This window comes from Pseudophryne corroboree, chromosome 11 (assembly GCF_028390025.1).
Source record: "Pseudophryne corroboree isolate aPseCor3 chromosome 11, aPseCor3.hap2, whole genome shotgun sequence".
NCBI lineage: Eukaryota > Metazoa > Chordata > Amphibia > Anura > Myobatrachidae > Pseudophryne > Pseudophryne corroboree.
In genome coordinates this window covers 257,498,137-257,522,721 of record NC_086454.1, presented here as the reverse complement: position 1 = coordinate 257,522,721, position 24,585 = coordinate 257,498,137, and the positions used below count along the sequence as shown (strand labels likewise).

The 24,585-nt window shown below is 48.2% G+C and overlaps 1 protein-coding gene across 2 annotated transcripts in view; it reads right to left on the bottom strand.

Annotated features, from left to right (window-relative positions):
• Nucleotides 1-274: 274 nt before the first annotated feature.
• The window catches only part of CNEP1R1 (CTD nuclear envelope phosphatase 1 regulatory subunit 1), a 118,196-nt gene continuing 93,885 nt past the window's right edge, over nucleotides 275-24,585 (bottom strand). For both annotated transcript variants that reach the window (XM_063945348.1, XM_063945349.1), the window contains exons 2-6: nucleotides 19,662-19,733; nucleotides 11,924-11,997; nucleotides 10,791-10,900; nucleotides 8,387-8,441; nucleotides 275-1,216 (exon numbers count right to left, since the gene is read on the bottom strand). In XM_063945348.1, coding sequence (XP_063801418.1) covers nucleotides 1,175-1,216; nucleotides 8,387-8,441; nucleotides 10,791-10,900; nucleotides 11,924-11,997; nucleotides 19,662-19,733 — 353 coding nt within the window. In that variant the 3' untranslated portion in view covers nucleotides 275-1,174. The remainder of the gene's footprint in view (nucleotides 1,217-8,386; nucleotides 8,442-10,790; nucleotides 10,901-11,923; nucleotides 11,998-19,661; nucleotides 19,734-24,585) is intronic.

The following is a 24,585-nucleotide window of genomic DNA, read 5'->3' as shown; positions in this document are numbered from 1 at the left end:
ATTATATATATATATATATATATACACACATACACACACACACACACACACTTATTTTAAATAAAGAGTAACCCCAACAATTTCTGAGCAGTTTTTCGGCACAAAAACCATCAATTAAGTGGTTAAGGTTATGAAACTTGTGAAGACATCAGCTACAACATAACCAAATGTACAAGGAATGCTAGAACGGAGAAAATTTTTAAGGAGATTCTATTAAAACGTATTCTTAATTAACTAAACAATGATAAAACACAACTGGAGACATAGTAAAAAATGAACTACACATTTAAAATATTTAATGCACTGCTGGCAGAATATTCAGTGCACTCCCTGCTGGCACAGTGGTGAGACAGAACCACAGCAGAGGGAACAGAAGTACTGACTGAAAGAGGAATATTCAGGAGAACAGAGGAAACAAAGTTATATATAGTCACACTTGAGACCAACTTTCTTATTAGAAATAACTATATAATACAAAAGAGAATGCTGATTAACGATTTCATTGTGTAACCAGTGAGACAACAGTTTGCCTGTCAAATAAATGTACCATCCAATGCAGACATCTGGACAGGCTAGAGGGCATCCTGAGTGGATAGTACAAAACCAGTCCATGGTGTATAACGGACAACCGATATTTCACACCTATCTCGCACAAAAAATAAATAAATATGAAACGCAAAAAAAAAAAAAAAAAAAACACACCCCAACACAATTCCCCCCCCCACCAAAAAAGAAAAAAACCCAAATGACAAAAACAGCAAATTGAAAAAGGTAGAAAGGATGAATGCTTTTAGCACACTCCAGGGGCTGCACCCGCCAATAGTTCTTTCACACATACCTCTCATGGTACAACATGGACAATACCTCTTGCCATCACACGACCCAGGGAAAAAGGATGGCGTGAGTACTGTTTAATAGGGCAGCACTTCTAAGAGAAATTGTTTCATCAGTCTGTTATTGCGGTCTTAAAGTACTTGAAAAAACTGTTTTTGTCCTCTAGGCAAAATATGCCAGCGCAGAAATTCAGTTTCAGTTCACTTCTGAGGAAGAGGATCTAGATGATACATCTGTTTGCCTTCGGTAAGACATCTTCAAAGCAAAACTTTAAAACACTGTTCAAGATTAATTTAAATAGAAACCTTTATGGACATAAGTGATGAGAGGATAGAAAACATCATTGGACGTACGGCCTTGGCTTCAGAATTAATTTGCCCGTCTGCATAAAAACAAAAAGATCAATTAGTTTGTACACTTTAAAACAATGTATTCTAGGATTTGCATTAAATAGACCATGTGAAAACATTAAAAGATCTCCTTGTACTGAGGATGAGTTAAGGCCCATACACACTGGGCGATGTTGAGCTGAAAGCATCTCACTTTTGGTGTGTTGAGCTGCTTTCAGCTCAAAGCCGCCCAGTGTGTATGCCCCGTCGATGAGCGCTGATGCGCGCTCCCGCTTCATCGCCAGCGGCCGCCATTCATCTACTGGTATTACCAGTAGATGAACGGCGGGGTGAGCGGCTTTCCATAGCGTCCTGCTATGGAAAGCCGCTCACCCCCGCTGACATCGCTGGGCAGGGGGGACAAGCGCTCAGTGTGTATGCAGTGAGCGCTTTTCAGCCCAGCGATGTCAGCCATCATCGCTGTGCATACACACTGGGCAAAAACGCCCAATGTGTATGCACCTTTAGAGTTGCACGTTGGTTTGCTAACATGCACCTGGGTACCTACATATGCATGGAAATAGATCTGCTTGTATTTAGAGTTGTATTACATTGGGCATTTTTCAACTCTACATATAGATGTAAACAACGTACGAGTTCATACTTAGCAAATGTAGAACTTGCAACTACTTTGCAAAGAACAGAAAATAAAGGAGATGGGGGCTAATAATAATTCACATTTCAAATGCTACCATAAAATAAGAATTTACTTACCGATAATTCTATTTCTCGTAGTCCGTAGTGGATGCTGGGGACTCCGTCAGGACCATGGGGATTAGCGGGCTCCGCAGGAGACAGGGCACATCTAAAAAGCTTTTTAGGTCACATGGTGTGTACTGGCTCCTCCCCCTATGACCCTCCTCCAAGCCTCAGTTAGGTACTGTGCCCGGACGAGCGTACACAATAAGGAAGGATCTTGAATCCCGGGTAAGACTCATACCAGCCACACCAATCACACCGTACAACTTGTGATCTGAACCCAGTTAACAGTATGATAACAAAACGAAGTAGCCTCCGAAAAGATGGCTCACAACAATAGTAATAACCCGATTTTTGTAACAATAACTATGTACAAGCATTGCAGACAATCCGCACTTGGGATGGGCGCCCAGCATCCACTACGGACTACGAGAAATAGAATTATCGGTAAGTAAATTCTTATTTTCTCTAACGTCCTAGTGGATGCTGGGGACTCCGTCAGGACCATGGGGATTATACCAAAGCTCCCAAACGGGCGGGAGAGTGCGGATGACTCTGCAGCACCGAATGAGAGAACTCCAGGTCCTCCTTAGCCAGAGTATCAAAATTTGTAAAATTTTACAAACGTGTTCTCCCCTGACCACGTAGCTGCTCGGCAAAGTTGTAATGCCGAGACTCCTCGGGCAGCCGCCCAGGATGAGCCCACCTTCCTTGTGGAATGGGCATCTACATATTTCGTCTGTGGCAGGCCTGCCACAGAATGTGCAAGCTGAATTGTACTACAAATCCAGCGTGCAATAGACTGCTTAGAAGCATGAGCACCCAGCTTGTTGGGTGTAGACAGTATAAACAGCAAGTCAGACTTTCTGACTCCAGCCGTCCTAACTATATATATATATATATATATATATTTTTAGGGCCCTGACCACGTCTAGTAACTTGGAGTCCTCCAAGTCCCTAGTAGCCGCAGGCACCACAAGAGGTTGTTTCAGGTGAAAACGCTGACACCCCTTCATGAAGAAACTGGAGACGAGTCCCAGTTCTGTCCTGTTCAAATGGAAAATTTTAATATGGGCTTTTGTAAGACAAAGCCGCCCATTCTGACAATCGCCTGGCCGAGGCCAGGGCTAACAACATGGTCACTTCCCATGTGAGATATTTGTCAACAGCATGGTCACTTTCCATGTGAGATATTTCAAATCCACAGATTTGAGCGGTTCAAACCAATATGATTTTAAGAAATCCCAACACTATGTTGAGATCTCACGGTGCCCCTAGGGGCACAAAAAAGCTGTATATGCAATACATCCTTTACAATCTGGACTTCAGGAACAGAAGTCAATTCTTTCTGGAAGAAAATCTACAGGGCCGAAATTTAAATGTTAATGAACCCCAATTTGAGGTCCAAAACACTCCTGTTTTCAGGAAGTGTAGAAATCGACCTAGTTGAATTTCCGTCGTGGAGCCTTCCTGGCCTCACCCACGCAACATATTTTCACCACATGTGGTGATGACGTTGTGCGGTCACCTCCTTCCTGGCTTTGACCAGGGTAGGTATGACCTCTTATGGAATGCCTTTTCCCCTCAGGATCCGGCATTCAACCGCCATGCCGTCAAACGCAGCCGCGGTAAGTCTTGGAATAGACATGGTACTTGCTGAATCAAGTCCCTTCTTAGCTCCCCAGGCCCTTAGTCCTCTGTGAGCATTTCTTGAAGTTCCGGGTACCAAGTCCCTCTTGGCCAATCCGGAGCCACTAGTATAGTTCATACTCCTCTATGTCTTATAATTCTCAATACCCTGGTTATGAGAAACAGAGGAGGGAACACATACACAGACTGGTACACCCACGGTGTTACCAGAACATCCACAGCTATCGCCTGAAGGTCTCATGACCTGGCAGAATACCTGTCCCGTTTTTGTTCGGGCGGGACGCCATCATGTCCACCTTTGGTCTTTGCCAACGGTCCACAATCATGTTGAAAAACTTCCCTATGAAGTTTCCACTCTCCCGGGTGGAGGTCATGCCTGCTGAGGAAGTCTGCTTCCCAGTCGTCCACTCCCGGAAAGAACACTGCTGACAGTGCTATCACATGATTTTCCGCCTAGCGAAAAATCCTTGCAGTTTTCACTGCCCTCCTGCTTCTTGTGCCGCCCTTCTGTTTACGTGGGCGACTGCCGTGATGTTATCCCACTGGATCAATACCGGCTGACCTTGAAGCAGAGGTCTAGCTAAGTTTAGAGCATTATAAATTTGCTCTAAGCTTATTTATGCGGAGAGAATTCTCCAGACTTAATCACACTTCCCTGGAAATTTTTTCCCTGTGTGACTGTTCCCCAGCCTCTCAGGCTGGCCTCCGTGGTCACCGGCATCCAATCCTGAATGCCGAATCTGCGGCCCTCTAGAAGATGAGCACTCTGTAATCACCACAGGAGAGACACCCTTTTCCTTGGATATAGGGTTATCCGCTGATGCATCTGAGGATGCGATCCGGACCATTTGTCCAGCAGATCCCACTGAAGAGTTCTTGCGGGAAATCTGCCGAATGGAATTGCTTCGTAATAAGCCACCATTTTTACCAGGACTCTTGTGCAATGATGCACTGACACTTTTCCTGGTTTTAGGAGGATCCCGATTAGCTCGGATAACTCCCTGGTTTTCTCCACTGGGAGAAACACGTTTTTCTGGACTGTGTCCAGAATCTTCCCTAGGAACAGTAGACGTGTCGTCGGAAAAAGCTGCGATTTTGGAATATTTAGAATCCACTCGTGCTGTCGTAGAACTACTTAAGATAGTGCTACTCCGACCTCCAACTGTTCTCTGGACCTTGCCCTTATCAGGAAAGCGTCCATGTTTCTTTTAAGAAAAATCACCATTCCGGCCATTACCTTGGTAAAGACCCGGGGCGCCGTGGACCATCCAAACGGCAGCGTCTGAACTGATAGTGACAGTTCTGTACCAGGAACCTGAAGTACCCTTGGTGAGAAGGGCAAATTTGGACCTGTAGGTAAACGTCCCTGATATCCAGTGACATCATATCGTCCCCTTCTTCCTGGTTCGCTATCACTGCTCCGAGTGACTCCATCTTGATTTGAACGCTTGTATGTAAGTGTTCAAATATTTCAGATCTCACCGAGCCGGTTGGCTTCAGTACCACAATATAGTGTGGAATACTACCCCCTTCCTTGTTGTAAGAAGGGTACTTTGATTATCACCTGCTGGGAATACAGCCTGTGAATTGTGTGAGGGGGAGACGTCTCGAATTTCCAATGTACACCTGGGATATTACATGTAGGATCCCGGAGTTCCCTTGCGAGTGTTGCTGAAACTCTTGAGATGACCCCCTACCGCACCTGAGTCCGCTTGTACGGCCCCAGCGTTATGCTGCGGACTTGGCAGAAGCCGTGAGGAGCTTCTGTTCCTGGGAATGAGCTGCTTGCTGCAGTCTTCTTCCCTTTCCTCTCCCCCTGGGCAGATATGACTGGCCTTCGCCCGCCTGCCCGTATGGGGACGAAAGGACTGAGACTGAAAAGACTGTGTCCTTTTCTGCCAATATGTGACTCGGGGTAACAAAAGGTGGATTTTTCAGCTGTTGCCATGGCCACCAGGTCCAATGGACCGCCCCTTTATACGGCAATACTTCCATATGCCGTCTGGAATCTGCCTCACCTGACCACTGTCGTGTCTTCGTCTGGCAGATATGTACATCACATTTACTCTTGATGCCAGAATGCAAATATGCCTCTGCGCATCACACATATATAGAAATGCATCCTTAAAATGCTCTATAGACAATAAAATCCTGTCCCTGTCAAGGGTATCAAAATTTTCAGTCAGGAAATCCGACCAAGCCCCCTCAGCGCTGCACATCCAGGCTGAGGCGATTGCTGGTCGTAGTATAACACCAGTATGTGTGTATATACTGTTATGATATTTTCCAGCTTCCTATCAGCTGGCTCCTTGAGGGCGGCCGTATCTGGAAACGGTAACGCCATGTTTTTTATAAGCGTGTGAGCGCCTTGTCCACCCTAAGGTGTGTTTTCCAACTCGCCCTTACTACTGGCGGGAAAAAGGGTATACCGCCCATAACTTTCTGTCGGAGGAACCCCACGTATCATCACACACTTCATTTAATTTATCTGATTTAGGCAAAACTACAAGTAGTTTTTTCCCACCCTACAAAATACCCTTATTTGTGGTACTTGTGGTATCAGAAATACGTAACACCTCCTTCATTGCCCTTAACATGTAACTTGTGGCCCTAAAGGAAAAATACGTTTGTTTCTTCACCGTCGACACTGGGGTCAGTGTCCGTGTCAGTGTCTGTCGACCGACTGAGGTAAATGGGCGTTTTTACAAGCCCCTGACGGTGTCTGAGACGCCTGGACCGATACTAATTTGTCCGCCGGCTGTCTCATGTCGTCAACCGGCTTGCAGCGTGTTGACATTATCACGTAATTCCATAAGTAAGCCATCCATTCTGGTGTCGACTCCCTAGAGAGTGACATCACCATTACAGGCAATTTTCTCCGTCTCCTCACCAACATTTTCCTCATACATGTCGACACACACGTACCGACCTACAGCACACACATACAGGGAATGCTCTGATAGAGGACAGGACCCACTAGCCCTTTGGGGAGACAGAGGGAGAGTTTGCCAGCACACACCAAAAGCGCCATAATGTATATAACAACCCTAGAAGGTGTTGTTTCTATATATGGGCTCTTAATATATAATTATATCGCCAATTTATGCCCCCCTTCTCTTTAACCCTGTTTCTGTAGTGCAGGGGAGAGTGGGAGCCTTCCTCACCAGCGGAGCTGGTCAGGAAAATGGCGCTGAGTGCTGAGGAGAATAAGCTCCGCCCCTTTCACGGCGGGCTTTTCTCCCGGTTATTAGGAAAACTGGCCTGGGTTAAATACATACATATAGCCTTAATGGCTATATGTGATGTATTTATTTGCCAAATAGGTATTTATATTGCTGCCCAGGGCGCCCCCAGCAGCGCCCTGCACCCTCCGTGACCGTGTCAGTGAGCCGTGTAGCAACAATGGCGCACAGCTGCAGTGCTGTGCGCTACCTCTCTGAAGACTGTGAAGTCTTCTGCCGCCTGTTTCCGGACCTCCGTTCCGCCGTCTTTCTTCAGCGTCTGTAAGGGGGATCGGCGGCGCGGCTCCGGGACGAACCCCAGGCTGACCTGTGTTCCGACTCCCTCTGGAGCTCAGTGTCCAGTAGCCTAAAACTTCAATCCTCCTGCACGCAGGTGAGTTGCAAGTCTCTCCCCTAAGTCCCTCGTTGCAGTGATCCTGTCGCCAGCAGGAATCACTGATTAGAAACCTAAAAAAAAACTTTACTAAACAGCTCCTTAAGAGAGCCATCCAGTTTGCACCCTTCTCGGACGGGCACAAAAACCTAACTGAGGCTTGGAGGAGGGTCATAGGGGGAGGAGCCAGTACACACCATGTGACCTAAAAAGCTTTTTAGATGTGCCCTGTCTCCTGCGGAGCCCGCTAATCCCCATGGTCCTGACGGAGTCCCCAGCATCCACTAGGACGTTAGAGAAAATACATTGTACTGCACCCCAATCCATCTCTAGAAGAAGGGGCCACATTTGCTACTACGTGCATTTTGCCAACAGTCACTTGTGAGCTTGATTCTGAGTTGTGCGCAAGTCCCCTTTGCGTCTGGATCTTGCGTTTTCTAACAGCTGCGCATGCGTCAGAGCCTGCATATGCAACTACAGATGATTCAGAGTTGTATGCATCACAGCTACGTCTCCACTTCTGGCTGAGTGGGTGAACCCGAGTGACGATGGAGTGTTCACACATAGTATAAGTGTGCCACAAGCGTGCAGATGGAATTGTAGGCTATTCGATCTGAAATCAGTTCTGCATACAGATGGCTCTGATATCTTGCACCAATATACGGGTTAGTGCACATGTGCGCTGATAGTGAGACAGTGATGGTAGCCACTTTCACAAGCTGATGACTAGGGGGGAGGTGCAACTGCATGGGTTCTGCCAGCCAGGGGCGTATTAAGAAAGGCGGGGGCCCGTGTGCAGTCTCCGTCTGGGCACCCCTCCTCTTTAGCAGTGGCACTTACTCACTAGGTGGTGCACAGGTCTCCGGGAAAATGGTGCACATGAGCAAAATGCTGGGAAAATGTCCACCACGCCATTTTCCTGAAGACCAGCACACCATCTAACGCTCAGAGTCACTGTCAGTGCTGCGGGACTCCAGACAGGTAAGTATTTAAGAAAATGGGTGCGAGGCACCCCCCTCTGGACCCAGGGGCTGCATGCACCGAATCCATTATAGATATGACACTGCTTCAAACTCTGAATACAGGTCAAGAGGCATATATTGTTTTTTTTTCCTGTAAACATAAAATGTGGGTAAATTGGGTATGACACTAAATCAGGGGGAAACCCCTCTGTATACACCACATGGGGTAACACATACATCATCACATGACATGTTGTATTCCGCCAGTACTGTTCGACATCGTGCTGCTATTCTGAACAATTAGGTCAAAGAAAATGATAACTTGTATGTGCCAAAGATCAAAACATAAAACAACTAAACCTATAGGCTTACACATACTAGCTGTGTTCTTTCAGTGTAAGACTATAGTATTATTACATTTTATTGTGCCACAAGCGTTTTGCAGCACCGTACATACGACACATTAGAACAATACAAGGTACATACAAACTAAAACAGAGCACAGGTAACCGTTGGCACCACAGTTCTCAGTACACAGTGGAGCCGAGATGTAAGGAAGTACAGAAAACAATCTTGAAGCCTCATACACTTTACTACTTGCACAGTCAACACATGGAATATATTTTAACTGTATTTACGGTCCTTACATCTATGTTGCAAATGAATGAACGAATACACTCACATGAATATTCAAGCGCTCAGTGTGTATACAGTGAGCGCTTTTCAGCCCAGCGATGTCAGCCATCATCGCTGTGCATACACACTGTGCATACACACACGCTGTGCATACACACATACATATGTATGTACATGCAGATTAGCTCATAAATTCTTAGATACAATATTTGCATCTACATGTGGAATAATAAGGAGGTAGGACTGGGAATTATAAGCAGCACTCAAATAGAAAACCACTGCAGAGCGCATACATGCATATGGTCTATTCCACAATTCCATACCCTCCAACATGACCCATTCCATTAGGTACAAAATGTTCTGTGTACCTGGAAATCCCTCTTAATTTATTATTGCCATCACCTGTGTAGAAACACCTTATCATTTAACTAGTTCAACACAGGTGATGGCAATCATAAATTATGAGGGAAGTCCAGGAACAGAGCATTTTGTAACTAATGTAATGGGTCATGTTGGAGGATATGCAATTCAGTAGCATCTATTACCTTCAAAACAAGTCCTGGTCTGGGCCATGCTCCCTTCAGTACTGTAGCTAACTGGCTGGGCTAGAAAAGATTACGCGGTTCTCTTCACTGTTAGGTGAGACTAGAGCTCATTTACCAAGATAGTATGAAGGGCAAAATTTGCATCAAACCAACTAAGGGCAGACACTGCTCATTGTTTACTGCTTGTGACAGAGATTGAGCAAAATAAAGGAACATTTCACCTACCATAGTACCTGGAAATGTGCGCAGCCAGCACCTTGTGACTACATTTTGAATCTGCCCCTAGATCATGCTTGCCTACCTGACCCTCTCCATGAGGGAGAAAATGCTCTGTTCCTGGACTTTCCTGGTAATGTATGATTGCCATCACCTGTGGTGAGCTAGTTAATTGATAAGAAAGGTGTTTCACCACAGGTGATGGCAATCATACATTACCAGGAAAGTCCAGGAACAGAGCATTTTCTCCCTCATGGAGAGGGTCAGGTAGGCAAGTATGCCCTAGATACACTTTGGGGCAGATGTATTAAGCTTGGAGAAGTGATAAATGGAAGGTGATAACGCACCAGCCAATCAGCTCCTAACTGACCTTTTTTCAAACCTGTAGTGATTGGCTGGTGCATAATCACCTTCCACTTATCACTGCTTTATCACTTCTCCAGGCTTAATACATCTGCTCCTTTGTGCCTAAATGCAGTGGTAGTAAGTTTCTCTAGAGAGCTGCTAAATATTATTGCAGACTTAAGGGCCCTACAGACACGACGATCGGCCGCCGAGATGCCCGACGGCGGATTTGGCCAACGGGCGACCCGGCGGCAGGGGGGCAGAGACGGGGGGGGGGGGGGGGGAGTGAAGTTCCTTCACTCGTCCAGTCACCCGGCTTCATAGACGTGCAGGCAACTATGGACGAGATCATCCATATTGGCCTGCATGCACAGCCGACGGGGCACCAGCGATGAACGAGCGCGGTGCCGCGCATCGTTCATCACTGGGGCCTCCACACTGAAAGATATGACCGGTATCTCGTTCAATAATGAACGAGATCGTTCATATCTTTCAGTCAGGTCGACGAGTGTGTAGGGCCTATAAGCCAAATTGTGAAATGAAACTAGATTGCTCTCACTTACTGAATAGCTTATGTCATTATGGAGGCCAATGAGAGCTATCAATATATCACCCCTGTATCAGAGTGTATTAGTACCGGGTAACTCATTCGCAACTGTTGTTAACAAAACCCCCAATAATGCCACTGTGACCGGCACGGAAAGCACACAATGTGATTCTCTGTGAATCACATCATTAAATCCCGATTCACCCACATCACTGGGTACATGAGCAAATCTGGAGGCTGGCCCGCTCCTCCTGACCACAAGGAAAGCTTCCTGAAATACAGGGGTCAGTAGGCATGTAGGTCTGTCCTTCTCATATTACTTATAAACACCATGATCATAGTAAAAGGATACATTGATGGGGCCACCACTCTTTTGTGTATACCAGCAAAAAACAGACCTATTAGCGTTATGCAGCTAATGGTAAAGAACGGGTGATTCCACAAAGATGTGAAGAAAGATACCTGCAAAATGAGAATGTAACACCTATTATGGCAAAAGCTGGAAGAAACAGAGCACAGTATATGTTGCATATGTTGATGTGAGGGGAATGCGTTTAGCACTCCGATGGATGGGATGACAGCGGTCATGTGACCGGCGTTGGTATACCAACAGCCCTATGGTAAGTATTGAGGACACTAATAGTGCTGGGGCCCTGTGGGGGGGGGGGGGGGTATGGTTATTTGAACACTAAGGGGGATATTCATTTAGACTATCTATATTTTTAGGAGGGAAAAAAAAAAGTAAAAAATTTCACCTGATGGTTAGTGTCTGTGTCTGGCAATTCAATTAACCACCGTTTTTTTTTCTCTTGAAAATGTTTACATTTGTGGGTGAAAACACATAAGATCTATAGGTTTACGCTGCCGCAGTGCCAACTGGGCTAATTGGTGCTGCTTTTCAGGGATTTGTGTTATCACCTGCCACAATTGAATATCCCTGGGGGGGGGGGGGGGGTCAATCAGCGGCAGTAAATTACACAGTCTGATTGATCCCCCAATGGCTATCCAATTAGCCCCGAAAGCCTTCAGCCATTGGGGATATTTTCACCAGCCCAAAGGCAGGAGAAAAATAATCCCCGATAAATGACCAGTTATCATGAAAACACATGGGTCCGGGAACTTATCCCAGGTCATGTGTGTTTTTTCCCCCCCAAAAAACTGTAATTTTTTGTACTACTAAAATGGGCTACAATTGACTTGCTGGAAAATTGTGATAAAAGCCTGTTTTTTCGCTTGAAAATTTGAATGACCCCCATAGTGTTTATTCTTGCTCCCTGCACCTAATCAGTAGCTATAGCGATACATCACATATAAAATTGAGCTCATAATGCTAGGCTGCATGGTGCTAGAATGAACACGAGATACAGTTGTACCCTCACTTTTATGAATAGTGAGTACCATACCCAAGCGCGCTTAAAGGCTACAATTCAAAAACATAGCAATGGGAATACGCAATGTATTATAAGTAATAAAACATATATATACCTTCTGTGTGTCTGGGTCTATTAGCCAGTTCCATGCACCAGTTGTGGTACAAACAGATACTACAATGAGAATCACTAGTAAAAAGAGAAAAATAAGAATTTACTCACCGGTAATTCTATTTCTCGTAGTCCGTAGTGGATGCTGGGAACTCCGTAAGGACCATGGGGAATAGACGGGCTCCGCAGAAAAGATTAGGTACTATCTGGTGTGCACTGGCTCCTCCCTCTATGCCCCTCCTCCAGACCTCAGTTAAGGAAACTGTGCCCGGAAGAGCTGACACAACAAGGAAAGGATTTGGAATCCAGGGTAGACTCATACCAGCCACACCAATCACACTGTACAACTTGTGATAACCAAACCCAGTTAACAGTATGAACAATAACTGAGCCTCATTCAACGAATGGCTCATAACAATAACCCTTTAGTTACGCAATAACTATATACATGTATTGCAGAGAGTCCGCACTTGGGACGGGCGCCCAGCATCCACTACGGACTACGAGAAATAGAATTAGAATTACCGGTGAGTAAATTCTTATTTTCTCTGACGTCCTAGTGGATGCTGGGAACTCCGTAAGGACCATGGGGATTATACCAAAGCTCCCAAACGGGCGGGAGAGTGCGGATGACTCTGCAGCACCGAATGAGCAAAGGCAAGGTCCTCCTCAGCCAGGGTATCAAACTTGTAGAATTTAGCAAATGTGTTTGAACCCGACCAAGTAGCAGCTCGGCAAAGCTGTAAAGCCGAGACCCCTCGGGCAGCCGCCCAAGAAGAGCCCACCTTCCTTGTAGAATGGGCTTTTACCGATTTAGGATGCGGCAATCCTGCCGCAGAATGAGCTTGCTGAATCGTGTTACAGATCCAGCGCGCAATAGTTTGCTTTGAAGCAGGAGCACCCAGCTTGTTGGGTGCATGCAGGATAAACAGCGAGTCAGTTTTCTTGACTCCAGCCGTCCTGGCTACATAGATTTTCAAAGCCCTGACTACATCTAGTAACTTGGAGTCCTCCAAGTCCCGAGTAGCCGCAGGCACCACAATAGGTTGGTTCAAATGAAACGCTGATACCACCTTAGGGAGAAATTGGGGACGAGTCCTCAATTCTGCCCTGTCCATATGGAAGATCAGATAAGGGCTTTTACATGACAAAGCCGCCAATTCTGACACACGCCTAGCCGAAGCTAAGGCCAATAGCATGACCACTTTCCACGTGAGATATTTTAGCTCCAAACCAGTGGGATTTCAGGAAATCAGTGGGATTTCAGGAAATCCAACACAACGTTAAGATCCCAAGGTGCCACTGGAGGCACAAAAGGGGGCTGAATATGCAGCACTCCCTTAACAAATGTCTGTACTTCAGGCAGTGAAGCCAGTTCTTTTTGAAAGAAAATAGATAGGGCCGAAATCTGGACCTTTATGGACCCCAATTTTAGGCCCATAGTCACTCCTGACTGTAGGAAGTGCAGGAATCGACCCAGCTGGAATTCTTCCGTAGGGGCCTTCCTGGCCTCACACCAAGCAACATATTTTCGCCATATACGGTGATAATGTTGTGCTGTCACGTCTTTCCTAGCCTTTATCAGCGTAGGAATCACTTCATCTGGAATGCCCTTTTCCGTTAGGATCCGGCGTTCAACCGCCATGCCGTCAAACGCAGCCGCGGTAAGTCTTGGAAAAGACAGGGCCCCTGCTGTAACAGGTCCTGTCTGAGAGGCAGAGGCCATGGGTCCTCTGAGATCATTTCTTGTAGTTCTGGGTACCAAGTTCTTCTTGGCCAATCCGGAACGATGAGTATAGTTCTTACTCCTCTCTTTCTTACTATCCTCAGTACCTTGGGTATGAGAGGAAGAGGAGGGAACACATAAACCGACTGGTACACCCACGGTGTCACTAGTGCATCCACAGCTATCGCCTGAGGGTCCCTTGACCTGGCGCAATATTTTTTTAGCTTTTTGTTGAGGCGGGACGCCATCATGTCCACCTGTGGCCGTTCCCAACGGTTTACAATCTGCGTGAAGACTTCTGGATGAAGTCCCCACTCTCCCGGGTGGAGGTCGTGCCTGCTGAGGAAGTCTGCTTCCCAGTTCTCCACTCCCGGAATGAACACTGCTGACAGTGCTAGCACGTGATTCTCCGCCCATCGGAGAATCCTTGTGGCTTCTGCCATTGCCATCCTGCTTCTTGTGCCGCCCTGGCGGTTTACATGGGCGGCCGCCGTGATGTTGTCTGATTGAATCAGCACTGGTTGGTTTTGAAGCAGGGGCTCTGCTCGACTCAGGGCGTTGTAAATGGCCCTTAGTTCCAGTATATTTATGTGTAGGGAAGTCTCCTGACTTGACCACTGTCCTTGGAAGTTCCTTCCCTGAGTGACTGCCCCCCATCCTCGGAGGCTTGCATCCGTGGTCACCAGGACCCAGTCCTGTATGCCGAATCTGCGGCCCTCGAGAAGATGAGCACTCTGCAGCCACCACAGCAGAGACACCCTGGCCCTTGGGGACAGGGTGATCAACCAATGCATCTGAAGATGCGATCCGGACCATTTGTCTAACAGATCCCACTGAAAGATCCTTGCATGGAACCTGCCGAAGGGAATTGCTTCGTAAGAAGCCACCATCTTTCCCAGGACTCGCGTGCAGTGATGCACCGACACCTGTTTTGGTTTCAGGAGGTCCCTGACCAGAAATGACAATTCCTGGGCCTTCTCCACCGGGAGAAACACCTTCTTCTGTTCTGTGTCCAGAATCATGCACAGGAAGAGCAGACGCGTCGCAGGAATCAGCTGCGACTTTGGGATATTCAGAATTCAGCCGTGCTGTTGCAACACTTCCCGAGAGTGTGCTACGCTGACTAACAACTGCCCTCTGGACCTCGCCTTTATAAGGAGATCGTCCAAGTACGGGATAATTATAACTCCCTTCTTCCGAAGGAGTATCATCATTTCGGCCATTACCTTGGTAAATACTCTCGGTGCCGTGGACAGACCAAACGGCAACGTCTGGAATTGGTAATGACAATCCTGTACCACAAACCTGAGGTACTCCTGGTGAGGTGGGTAAATGGGGACATGCAAGTAAGCATCCTTGATGTCCAGCGACACCATAAAATCCCCCTCTTCCAGGCTTGCAATAACCGCCCTGAGCGATTCCATTTTGAACTTGAACCTTCTTATATAAGTGTTCAAGGATTTTAAATTAGAATGGGTCTCACCGAACCGTCTGGTTTCGGTACCACAAACATTGTGGAATAGTAACCCCGTCCCTGTTGAAGGAGGGGAACCTTGATTATCACCTGCTGGAGGTACAGCTTGTGAATTGCCGCCAGTACTACCTCCCTTTCCCTGGGAGCAGCTGGCAAGGCTGATTTGAGGTAACGGCGAGGGGGAGTCGCCTCGAACTCCAGCTTGTATCCCTGAGATACAATTTGTACAGCCCAGAGATCCACTTGTGAGCGAACCCACTGGTTGCTGAAGTTTCGGAGACGCGCCCCCACCGCACCCGGCTCCGCCTGTGGAGCCCCAGCGTCATGCGGTGGACTAAGAGGAAGCGGGGGAGGATTTTTGTTCCTGGGAACTGGCTGCCTGGTGCAGCTTCTTTCCTCTACCCCTGCCTCTGGGCAGAAAGGATGTGCCTCTGATCCGCTTGCCTTTCTGAGGCCGAAAGGACTGTACATGATAATACGGTGCTTTCTTAGGCTGTGAGGGAACCTGAGGCAAAAAAGTTGACTTCCCGGCTGTTGCCGTGGATACGAGGTCCGAGAGACCGTCCCCGAACAATTCCTCACCCTTATAAGGCAAAACCTCCATGTGCCTTTTAGAATCAGCATCACCTGTCCACTGCCGAGTCCATAATACTCTCCTGGCAGAAATGGACATTGCATTAATTCTAGATGCCAGCAGGCAAATGTCCCTCTGTGCATCCCGCATATATAAGACGACGTCTTTTATATGTTCTATGGTTAGCAAAATAGTATCCCTGTCAAGGGAATCAATGTTGTCTGACAGGGTATCAGACCATGCGGCTGCAGCACTACACATCCATGCTGAAGCAATAGTAGGTCTCAGTATAGTACCTGAGTGTGTATACACAGACTTCAGGATAGCTTCCTGCTTTCTATCCGCAGGCTCCTTTAGGGCGGCCGTATCCTGAGACGGCAGTGCCACCTTTTTTGATAAGCGTGTGAGCGCCTTGTCCACCCTAGGGGATGTTTCCCAACGTAACCTGTCCGTTGGCGGGAAAGGGTACGCCATCAGTAACCTCTTAGAAATCACTAGTTTCTTATCGGGGGAACTCCACGCTTCCTCACACAATTCATTTAATTCATCAGATGGGGGAAAAGTCACTGGCTGCTTTTTCTCCCAAACATAATACCCTTCTTGGTAGTAACCGGGTTAACATCAGAAATGTGCAATACATTTTTCATTGCAGTAATCATGCATCGGATGGCTTTTGTAGACTGTGCATTTGTCTCATCCTCATCTACACTAGAGTCAGACTCCGTGTCGACATCTGTGTCTACCATCTGAGCTAGCGGGCGTTTATGAGCCCCTGATGGCCTCTGAGACGCCTGGGCAGGCGCAGGCTGAGATCCCGGCTGTCCCAAGGCTGCTGCGTCATCGAACCTTTTATGTAAGGAGTTGACACTGTCTGTTAAGACCTTCCACATATCCATCCAACCCGGTGTCGGCCCCGTTGGGGGCGACACCACACTTATCTGCCCTTGCTCCGCCTCCACGTAACCCTCCTCATCAAACATGTCGACACAGCCGTACCGACACCGCACACACACAGGGAATGCTCTGACTGAGGACAGTACCCCACAAAGTCCTTTGGGGAGACAGAGAGAGAGTATGCCAGCACACACCACAGCACTATATAACACAGGGATTTACACTATAATGAGTGATTTTTCCCAATAGCTGCTTATTTTCCTATTTGCGCCTAAATTTATGTGCCCCCCCTCTCTTTTTTACCCTTTGTGTACAAGATACTGCAGGGGAGAGCCTGGGGAGCGTCCTTCCAGCGGAGCTGTGAAGAGAAAATGGCGCTGGTGTGCTGAGGAAGAAGGCCCCGCCCCCTCAGCGGCGGCCTTCTCCCGCGTTTTGTATAGCTTAATGGCGGGGTTTTTTACACATATACAGTTTTCCAGACTGTATTATGTGTATATATTGCTAAAAGGTATTCTTATTGCTGCCCAGGGCGCCCCCCCCCCCCCAGCGCCCTGCACCCTACAGTGACCGGTGTGTGGTGTGCAGTGGGAGCAATGGCGCACAGCTGCAGTGCTGTGCGCTACCTTAATTTAGACCGGAGTCTTCTGTCGCCGATTTCATCTCCTTTCTTCTGTCTTCTGGCTCTGCAAGGGGGACGGCGGCGCGGCTCCGGGAACGGACGATCGAGGTCAGTCCCTGTGTTCGAACCCTCTGGAGCTAATGGTGTCCAGTAGCCTAAGAAGCACAAGCTAGCTGCACGCAGGTAGGTTTGCTTCTCTCCCCTCAGTCCCTCGTAGCAGTGAGTCTGTTGCCAGCAGATCTTACTGAAAATAAAAAACCTAACAAATACTTTCTTTCTAGCAAGCTCAGGAGAGCCCACTAGGAGCACCCAGCTCTGGCCGGGCACAGATTCTAACTGAGGTCTGGAGGAGGGGCATAGAGGGAGGAGCCAGTGCACACCAGATAGTACCTAATCTTTCTTTTAGAGTGCCCAGTCTCCTGCGGAGCCCGTCTATTCCCCATGGTCCTTACGGAGTTCCCAGCATCCACTAGGACGTCAGAGAAATTAGATTTCTTTAACAAAATTAAGCTGGAAACTCCAAAATTACATATTGATAGACTTTTCTCACACATACAGTATATGACTGTCAGTTGTAGGGCCTTCTCCGCAAGCCTCTCGCATTGTATATGTAAAATGAATATAAAACATTGACCTTATCTCCCTTTACTCTCCCACCCGTCCTCTTCGCTCTGCTAATGCATGCCGACTCTCCTGTCTTCTGATTACTTCCACCCACTCCTATCTCCAAGATTTTTCACGTGCTGCTCCCTTACATTGGAATTCTCTACCAACTCTCCCTCAGACTCTCCACCTCTCTACAGAACTTTAAACGGGCTCTTAAGACCGACTTCTTTACCAAACCTAGCCAAATCTCAACCTAACCCTCTGTCACACGCTCAGTCTACCCTATCTGTGTCACCCCTGTCTGTCTACCCCTCCCCTTTGGAATGTAAGCTCTCACAAGTAGGGCCCTCTTCCCTCATGTGCTTATCCTTTTCTTACTTTAATAATCCTCAACTGCCCAAATCTTACAGTTTTCGGCCACCTTGATATCTCAGTGTCATCTACTGATGTAGTTATGCTTAGTTACCCTGTACTTGTCCTATATTGTCTTCAGCTGTAAGTCACTGTTTTCCTGTTTTGATTCTGTGCATATGTACTCTGTAATTGGCTGCTGCGAAACCCTTGTGGCCCCATATAAATAAAGGATAATAATAATAATAATAATAATAATAATATTTTTTTTTAAAAGGCCCCTTTAAGGCAGATTCTGTGTTGGGAGCACAGCAAAACAATCAAGTAACAGTGCACCTGGGTAAAACCATGCTGCACTGCAGGTGGACCTAGGTAACATGCAGAGAGATTTAGATGAGAGAGGGGCATGTCAAAAAGCAGGGCCTTACTCATTTTTGCTAGCAAACCAAAAAAGAATACCAATGGGCAAAACCATGTGCACTGCAGGTGGTGCAGATGTAACATGTGCAGAGAGAGTTAGATTTGGGTGGGGTGTGTCCAAACTCAGATCTAAATTGCAGTGTAAAAATAAAGCTGTCCAACATTAGTGGGCTACATGCAAAGAGAATAAATGTATTTGCAGCCCTCGCATTGCGACATAATTTGTCCAAATACAAAGTTGCCAACGCAAAATCAGGCCCATTGTTCACTTTCTATTATTATTACATTTTATTTATAAGGTGCCACAAGTGTTTTGCAGCACCGTACATACGGCAAACATTAGAACAATACAAGGTACACAGAGCTTAGCGTTACTGTAACAGAAAAACTAAAACAGAGCATCGGTAACAATTAGCAACAGTTCTCAGTATACACTACAGCTGAGAGGAAAGGAAGCAAAGGAGTAGTTGTCATACTACTGGGGGCAGGCAGCCATTGGAAGAGATAAACAGTAATGAGCGAGAGCAGATGCAGGTATAGACATTCGCTAAGTAGGCTGTAATTGAGGTGTGAGAGAAGAGGGTTGTGGGAACAGGAGGGAAGAGGGCCCTGCTCCAAAGAGCTCACTTTAAAATATATCTGTGGTCTACACAGTGAAGGGTGTGGTATGGCTGACCGGCGGTCAGGAGACCGAAGCCGGGATCCCGGCAGCATACAGACACCAGGATCCTGGGGGGGAGGGGCGAGTGCAGCAAGCCCCTTGCGGGCTCGGTCTATTCCCACTCTATGGGTAACGTGGACACCCACGACTGGAAATAGTCCCTGTTGGTCGGCATGCCGACCGTCGGGATAGTGAGGGGGCGGGATGTTGGTGGAGGTCATGTGACCGTCGGTCTCCTGACCGCCGGTCACATGAATACCACCCCACAGTGAAGTCAGTCATTTGGCAGGATGCCCCAGTATTCAAAACCACATAGCCTGTGAATTAGACAGGAGCTAGGACGAATATTTATGTGACCCTTAAACGCCCGCTATTTAATCTAGAAGTAAAATAAATCAAATATGGAAAGCCACTTACTTCTCCAGCGTCCAGTAGCGGGCTGTAAACACGATACATATTCAGTAAGTCTTCTCTCAAAAGCTTTCAGATCTAGAGGAAACAATGCATCAAATTAAAAATAAAGATGTATTGTATGATGTAGTATAAATAATGCTTAGTTCTACACCAAACTTGCCTACTTTTGAAAACTAGTTTCAGAGAGATAGCAGGTGGTAGTAGAATGTGGTGCGCCATTTAGGAGCGTGTCAGGTTCAGACCTAAGGGCATGTCTAGCGCCATCTCTCCATATCTATCGCCTCTCAGCGGTGTGGCCTGCAGCTGAGCTGCTGGATTCAGTATCTGTGTGTTTCCCAGTGTAAAGCTGGCCATACACTTATGCAACTTCTCGGAGGGGAGAAGTCGCATACGGTCACCCTTAAACCACCCAGCAGCAGGATCACACATGATACATCGTCTGCAAAAGGACTGCATACGATGTATCATATGCGACCCCAGCCAAGGCTGCCGGTACAATATATCTATAGTGCAGTACCTCCACTCTAGGGGCTCTGATCCGATGCTCACAGGACTGCGGATTGGATCGGAGGTAAAACACATGCGATTTGCCAGCTTTCATCCGATTTAACGGCCCGAAACGTCGGAATCGGATGAAATTGGGCAAAATCGCATTAGTGTATGGCATTCCTCCCAACTGTCCCTATTTTCGTGGGAAAGTCCTGCTTTTTTGGGACTGTCCCACTCGCAGGCCGCAGTGTCTCGTGGTGGGGGAAGGGGCAGTTGGGAGGCTCCTGTCAGTCACTAGAATGTCACTAGAATATTCACTAGAGACGGAGGGACAGGGGTCATGCCAGCAGCTCACAGAGCGCTGGTCATGCCCCCATAGTGATGGAAAACGGGGCGTGGCTCACGATCGCAGCAATCCCGCGAAGCTATGCCCCTTTTTGGGCACGCCATAGTGTCCCTCTTCAATGTTGGGAGGTATGCATGCCAGAATGGCCAATGGGCATGTGGGCCGAACCGGTCACTCAGAGAGCTGGGAAGGCCGCGTGCAGTGCAGCCTCCGGCTCTCTGGTTCCATGGTCTCCATGGAAATGGGGGCATGCCGCGAGTCCACGCCCACGGACTCGCAGCACGCCCCCAGCAACCGTCGCCATGGTAATGTGGGCATGACACAAGTCCACACCCCCATGACTCACAGCCCCCCGTGATTGCCAGGGCCGAATTAAGGCCCCAGTCCGTCGCTGGAGGTATGGAATGGGCACCTTAAGGAGTACCAGCATTGTGGAAAGTTTGTGGGCAACATGAGGTCACTTAATTTAATTTAAAAATCTCCTTGGACCCTTTGCTCCCACCTGTACCTACCCTGGTAACTTATACACAACAAATGAGAACTTGCATATACAGCTGTACAAATATCATTTATTCCTGGCTTCCTTTTTACACAAAGCCAAGACCCAAATGCTGACAGGAGAAAGAGAAGAAACTGGGTGCTGAGCGTCACAGGCATCACCTGCCCCCAGAGAGCACTCACTGACCGCCATGGATAGCAGTGTACTTTATTTAATTCCCTTACATTTTAACAGGCCACCGTGGGAAGGGTGGGGGGGAGAGAGGTCAATGCCATCCCCGCTGCTGAGACTGCCGCCGAGCACACTAACCTCTGCTCGGACCGCCTCTCAAGAGTGTGCACTGCCGGATGGCCACTGCTGCCCACAACCGCTCGATGGCTGGTGTTTAGGTAACATGATGTCATGACATTGTAACGTCCCCCATGCAGACCCCCTGGCATTTCCAGACTAGCGCATGTGCGGTGCAGATTTTCGTGGAGGGACACTGAAAAAACGGGAAGACTAGCATGGCTTGCGGGGCAGCGGGAGGCTCAATTAAAAACCGGGAGCCTCCCGCTGAAGGGTAGGCAAGCCAGTACTACACTAACATATAAAGAAATTCCATATTTACATTTGCTATACGAAGACATCACTGAGAAAGTTGTGGAATTTGCAGCGCAAGTTACAATCTCCTATATAATTGCCCAGATCTGTCTCTCTGTGACTGTGTGGCTAACGCTGGGCGGAGTCACAGTGATGGGTGGAGATAGAGCCATACAGTCACAGCATCTCCAGGGAGCTACACCATACCATGTGCCAACAGCAGCAGACTGAGGAAGAAGGTGCCCAATGACACTACCAATCTACAGGATCTTCCGCTGCCTGGCGCAGCCCTACGCCGACAGTCCCTGTAGTTTACGGATCTCCCGTTCCGCCTCCTGCCCGCCACGGACACTTTCATCTCTGAGATGTCTCTTACACATGCGCATATCATACAGTCTTACGTCATGCGCACACTGGACTGTGGGACGACAGAAGGATGGAGGCAGTGTCATATGCGCATGCGCAAGAGACAACGCACAGATCACAGTGGCCACGCCGTGGAGGAGACGTAACGGGAGATAAGAACAATACAGGGACTGGGAGCGAGGGACACAGCCGGTCAGTAAGGGACACAGTACGGGGTATTTCCGCAGCACAACAGTTTAGTGCACCCCTGCCACACCCACAGCTCCACCGGACCCTCTACCCCACCACACGCTGCAATAGCGCACCCGCCCATTCAACACCCGCCCGTATCGTGCACAAATGACATCCCAAAACCCTCCCCCATCCACTCCATGGGGCCCTCCCCCACCCATGGCACTTCCGGTCACCATCCCCCTGTCCACCGCACCCGCAAATCCCCCAAGTACAACACCTCCCAACCCCTCAGGCTGCAGCATATACAGTCTCTCTCCCACAATATACATACTGCATGTGTGCAGTACTCCCTCCCCCACCCGCGGAACCCCCGCACCCACGCCCCTCCACCACCGACGGCTCCCACCCTTCCCCCACCCGCAATACCCTTGCAACCGCCCCTCCCCCACCAACAGTGGGTCCAGATTACCTCCCCCACCCGCGGCACCCCGGCAACCGCCCCTTCCCCCCCCCCCCCCACCGCACCCCCACAATCTCCCCTCCCACAGCTCATGCGCAACCGCCCCGCCCGGTACCCTCAGAACCCCTCTCTCGCACCCGCCACTCCCCCAATCACAGCACCTACTAGGTGACTAATTGTGCCCTGCGTGCGCTGTTCACACCATCAAAAGGGCTTACGTCCCCATGGGCATGCAAGGGTTAAGGGGGGGTAGCCCATTGCAACGGTGTGAAGAGCACCTGTAGGGCGCGATGAATCACCTTGTTCAGTTATTAAGTGTCTCAGTGAACAGTTGCAGTCTATGACTGGCATGGATTTCCTATTGGAAGTGCTACCTGCCAGTCAAACACATGACAAGCAGTCCCATTGTGAGGCATTTTCTCCTTCTGGGACTGCCAGTACAGGCGATTAACAAACAGCGTGCTTCCTGTGGGTAGCCACTCCCTGCCTTGGGGCAGCCTTACCCAGGTTCTATGTGCTGCAGCTGATGCACTCCATGTTTTGCACATGCACAGTCCCACTGCCACTTATGCGCATGTCCCGGCACCTGACAGATCCATTGCATAGGTGCCAGGAGCAGGCAGGCTAGGGATCTCCTCCTACTGCAGGCAGCACGGGTAGCGGCAGACCCCCTCATCCAGAGGTTTAACTGTGGGAGGCAATGGAGTTGGCTGCCGCCGGGCTCCTGCTCTGTAGGGGGCCACCTCTCCCCCATGTGTTTAGTGACACCATTCAATTAAGTTAATTAACGGCTGCTGCTATCTCTTTCTCCCTGCACCCTGCACCACACCCTCTTTATTATAGACACACATTTTACAAGTGTCATACACAGGATAAGAACCCATGACCTATTACACTGGACTCAGACACCTTACTGATGGAGCTATTTGCTCCTGTATAGGAAGCATGAGAATAGCAACTATATGAAGTTATGCTTCTTATAGAGGAGCAAATAGCTTAATCAGTGAGGTGCCTATTTCCAGTGTAAAAGGTTGTGGGTTCAAATCCTGGGTATGACACTTGTACAATTATGGTCAGAGAAATAATCAGCATTGTGAGTGACTGAGCAGATCTATGTAGCTCTGCCTAGTTGCAATGGTTTTGAACTGACAATTTTAAGTAGCTTCATATAGTTAGGTGGAGGGGGGGCACAAATACACTGCTCAAAAAAATAAAGGGAACACTTAAACCAACACAATGTAACTCCAAGTCAATCACACTTCTGTGAAATCAAACTGTCCCACAGCAACACTGATTGACAATCGATTTCACATGCTGTTGTGCAAATGGAATAGACAACAGGTGGGAATTATAGGCAATTAGCAAGACACCCCCAATAAAGGAGTTGTTCTGCAGGTGGTGACCACAGACCACTTCTCAGCTCCTATGCTTTCTGGCTCATATTTTGGTCACTTTTGAAAGCTGGCGGTGCTTTCCCTCTAGTGGTAGCATGAGACGGAGTCTACAACCCACACAAGTGGCTCAGGTAGTGCAGCTCATCCAGGATGGCACATCAATGCGAGCTGTGGCAAGAAGGTTTGCTGTGTCTGTCAGCGTAGTGTCCAGAGCATGGAGGCGCTACCAGGAGACAGGCCAGTACATCAGGAGACGTGGAGGAGGCCGTAGGAGGGCAACAACCCAGCAGCTGGACCGCTACCTCCGCCACTGTGCAAGAAGGAACAGGAGGAGCACTGCCAGAGTCCTGCATAATGACCTCCAGCAAGCCACAAATGTGCATGTGTCTACTCAAACGATCAGAAACAGACTCCATGAGGGTGGTATGAGGGCCCAACGTCCACAGGTGGGGGTTGTGCTTACAGCCCAAACCCGTGCAGGACGTTTGGCATTTGCCAGAGAACACCAAGATTGGCAAATTCGCCACTGGCGCCCTATGCTCTTCACAGATGAAAGCAGGTTCTCACTGAGCACATGTGACAGACGTGACAGAGTCTGGAGACGCCAAGGAGAATGT